The 3339-nt window shown below is 45.9% G+C and overlaps 1 protein-coding gene across 3 annotated transcripts in view; it reads right to left on the bottom strand.

The window, feature by feature from the left end:
* BECN1 (beclin 1) overlaps window positions 1-3339 on the bottom strand; it is a 13464-nt gene that overhangs the window by 5881 nt on the left and 4244 nt on the right. For 2 of the 3 annotated variants that reach the window (XM_017509368.2, XM_017509369.2), the window contains exons 4-8: window positions 2368-2429; window positions 1824-1892; window positions 1583-1673; window positions 1340-1476; window positions 1025-1219 (exon numbers count right to left, since the gene is read on the bottom strand). In XM_017509368.2, coding sequence (XP_017364857.1) covers window positions 1025-1219; window positions 1340-1476; window positions 1583-1673; window positions 1824-1892; window positions 2368-2429 — 554 coding nt within the window. The remainder of the gene's footprint in view (window positions 1-1024; window positions 1220-1339; window positions 1477-1582; window positions 1674-1823; window positions 1893-2367; window positions 2430-3339) is intronic. The other variant, XM_017509370.2, reaches the window with a different exon arrangement.

The following is a 3339-nucleotide window of genomic DNA, read 5'->3' as shown; positions in this document are numbered from 1 at the left end:
CAGCTAATTTTTGTATTTTTAGTAGAGACGGGGTTTCACCATGTGACCAGGATGGTCTCAATCTCTTGACCTCGTGATCCACCCGCCTCGGCCTCCCAAAGTGCTGGGATTACAAGCGTGAGCCACCGTGCCCGGCCCATAATTGGCCTTCTAAAGTTTCACTTCTATATGCTTACTGTCCTTTAAATAGTTAGTATACTCCACTTCCAGTGAAACTTGTTATACTACTGTATGAAAAAACAGACTTCTCTCTGTCCTTCATTTCCACAACTTTATTTAGTATGGACACTGTGTCTCCTCCACTAGACAGAGGGTTCTCTCAGGTCAAGAACATCCATAATTTATGAGACAGGGTCTCACTCTGTTGCCCAAGCTGGAGTGCAGTGGTATAATCACAGCACACTGTAACCTTGAACTCCAGGGCTCAAGTGATCCTGCACTTCAGCCTTCTGAGCAGTTGCTAGGAGTACAGGTCCACCACACCAGCCTAATTTTAAAAAATTTTTTATTTTTATAGTGATGAAGGTCTCACTATGTTGCCCCAGATGGTCTTAAACTTCTGGCCTTAAGTGATCCTCCTGCCTCGGCCTCCCAAAGTGCTATAATTACAAAGTGAGCCACCAAACCCACCCTACCCCCACCCCGCCCCGTGAAATTTTTAAGCTTGGAGGGAACAAATGTAGGCTAATTTGCTCATCTTTTCAGATTAGCATGGCTAGAAAGTGGCTGATTCATCCAAATGAGCCCACTCCCTGCAGGACAGAGCCAAGACAGAGCTCTGGTTTCTGCACTCTCTATTTAACCAACGTCCTTTTTTTCACTTAATCATGCTGACTCTTCATATGTAACTCTCCCAACAAACCTCTAGAAACAGGGCGTGGAAGCAATATGCAGTATCTGGAGCAGACATGCTGCTGAGTGACAGCTGACTATAGTTTACAAACTAATCAGACACATTCAGCTGGAAGCCATTTCCTCTCCTGGAGCCTTAAGTGTGAGAAGACAGAACAGGGTAAGCACTCACTGAGCTTCCTCCTGATCCAGTCTCTCAGCCTCAGCCTGGACCTTCTCAAGATTTTCTGCCACCATCTTGCGGTTCTTTTCCACATCTTCCAGCTCCTGGATCAGCCTCTCCTCCTCTAGTGCCAGCTCTTTTAGCTCCATCTGTAGCTGTTCACTGTCATCTTCATTCATTTGCTCTAAGATCTCCAAACAGCGTCTGCCAAAGACGCAGGCAGAGTATACTTACTAGAGTTCCATTTGGAGTAGAGCTCTTGGGTAAGGGCCAGGCAGTCCCAGAGCAGTAACAGCTCTGAGCCCTGGCTCTAGAGGCACTCACTTGTAGTTCTGACATTCATTTTCAGTGACATTGAGCTGAGTGTCCAGCTGGTCTAAAAGAGTATCTGTGCATTCCTCACAGAGTGGGTGATCCACATCTGTCTGGCCCGACATGATGTCAAAAAGGTCCCCAGTGACCTGGAAGTGTGGGAGAATCGGGGTAGGGTCTCCCCCATGCTACGTGCTCAATCACCCACTCTCCCAGCCAGGCCTACTGCTTGCCACTGGAATGGGGCCAACTTGCCTTCAGTCTTCGGCTGAGGTTCTCCATGGTGCCGCCATCAGATGCCTCCCCAATCAGAGTGAAGCTGTTGGCGCTTTCTGTGGACATCATCCTGCAGATAGCCCCCCGCCCACGGGCCACATGAGGGAGCAGAGAGGCTTCCTCCACCTACTGCAATGCCAGTGGCAGAGACTCTCAAGCACCAGCTGAGGGGCCTCAGGACATATACCCACTCCTGGCCCGACTGACCTCCCAAGGGTGCCTCTCTCCCAAAGGAAGGCCATGCTGGTCTTCCACAGGGACACTCAGCACGAAGGTTGGCCTGGATGGACTAAGGGGGGAGAGGGGGCATAAATAAATTGGTATGTGTATGACTACAGTGGAAAAGAAGGGAGAATCAGGAAAGGCCATTTTAAAAAATATTAACCCTTTATTTAAAAATAACCCCTTGCCGGCAACCTCTTTACCTGCAGATATGAGAACTAGGACTCGCACATCTAACAACACTTGCTGTTTTGAAACTTCTCAAGAGCCCATGTCTTTTATTAGTGATTAATCACTCCCTCAATTTTTCTCAATACTTTGTCATTAGAGCTACTATCTTTCCCATTGTGTGAATGGCTATAGGAAAAAATCCATTCTGGACTGGGTGACGGGCCATGTATAGGGAATACATCTTTTTCAAAAGGGCCAAAAGGCTAGGTGATGATGCATCTCATCACCTGGCTCCAGGTCTTGATTCCTGGATTTAATTAAAATTCTACTAGCCTTTGGCAAAGAATAGGGGGCTGAGAAGTAGTAGGCACCTGGCTGGGGGGATGAATCTGCGAGAGACGCCATCCTGGCGAGGAGTTTCAACAAATGGCTCCTGGCAAAGAAATAAGAGAGCATTAGAATTCTGGCAGCTTAGAAGTAGAGTCCATTTCCCAAACAGCCTGAGAACTATATAGCTTTAGTTTTGATTGGTAACCACAAGATTTGATAAACCACACAGACTTAAAAAATGGATATTATTGAGGCAATCCTTATACATGTGGACTAAGAAAGGACCCATGATACAGACAAACCTCAAGTCCCATTTGATTTTTGTGGGGAACAGCATTTCCTAACTATGTTATACTCTATTTATGGTTACACTTGCATTTCTCAACACTTACCAGTCAAGGGTAGGAGACAGAATGCCCTAAATCATAGTACAAGGAAAAAGCCAGATCAGATGGCAATGAAGTCTGTCACAGTACAAAGTAGATCATTTACATGTTTTCAATATTTTGAGATTATGTGTATGTGATCAAAATCTTACGACATCTATTGACTTCAAATCCAGACCCCTTTGCTGCTTTGCTTAGGGCTTTCTCTGGTTCCTGGACTCTTCACTGCCTGCAGGGGGCACTGGCCAGAATTAATAACCCCTACTCAACCTGACATCAGCCCTCCCCCAGTGACTGGCAGCAGTGGGTAAATAAATACTCCAGCTCCCTTGCTACTTGAGGAGAAGAAATCTCAGGTGTGTATTCAACACTATCTCACAGGATGTTGCTCCACAGATGCTCCACAGGATCACTGATATTATCACAGTTTAAAATGACATCTTCTCTAACACTGACAATTCTTTCTGTCCAGGGTAATATACAAGTCGCTGTCCTAACCAGGATGCTTTTGAAATGGAGAGGAGTGGATATTAACAACTAGCTAGAACAACAGATGCAAATCAATGCTCTGGAATGACCTGGACACACAGGTCATCCCACCTCCAACCTATAATAATTTATAACTCT

The sequence above is a fragment of the Cebus imitator genome, unplaced genomic scaffold (genome assembly GCF_001604975.1).
Source record: "Cebus imitator isolate Cc_AM_T3 unplaced genomic scaffold, Cebus_imitator-1.0 Scaffold415, whole genome shotgun sequence".
Taxonomy (NCBI): domain Eukaryota; kingdom Metazoa; phylum Chordata; class Mammalia; order Primates; family Cebidae; genus Cebus; species Cebus imitator.
The sequence above is the reverse complement of the archived record's forward strand: the minus strand, read 5'-3'. Positions and strand labels throughout refer to the sequence as shown.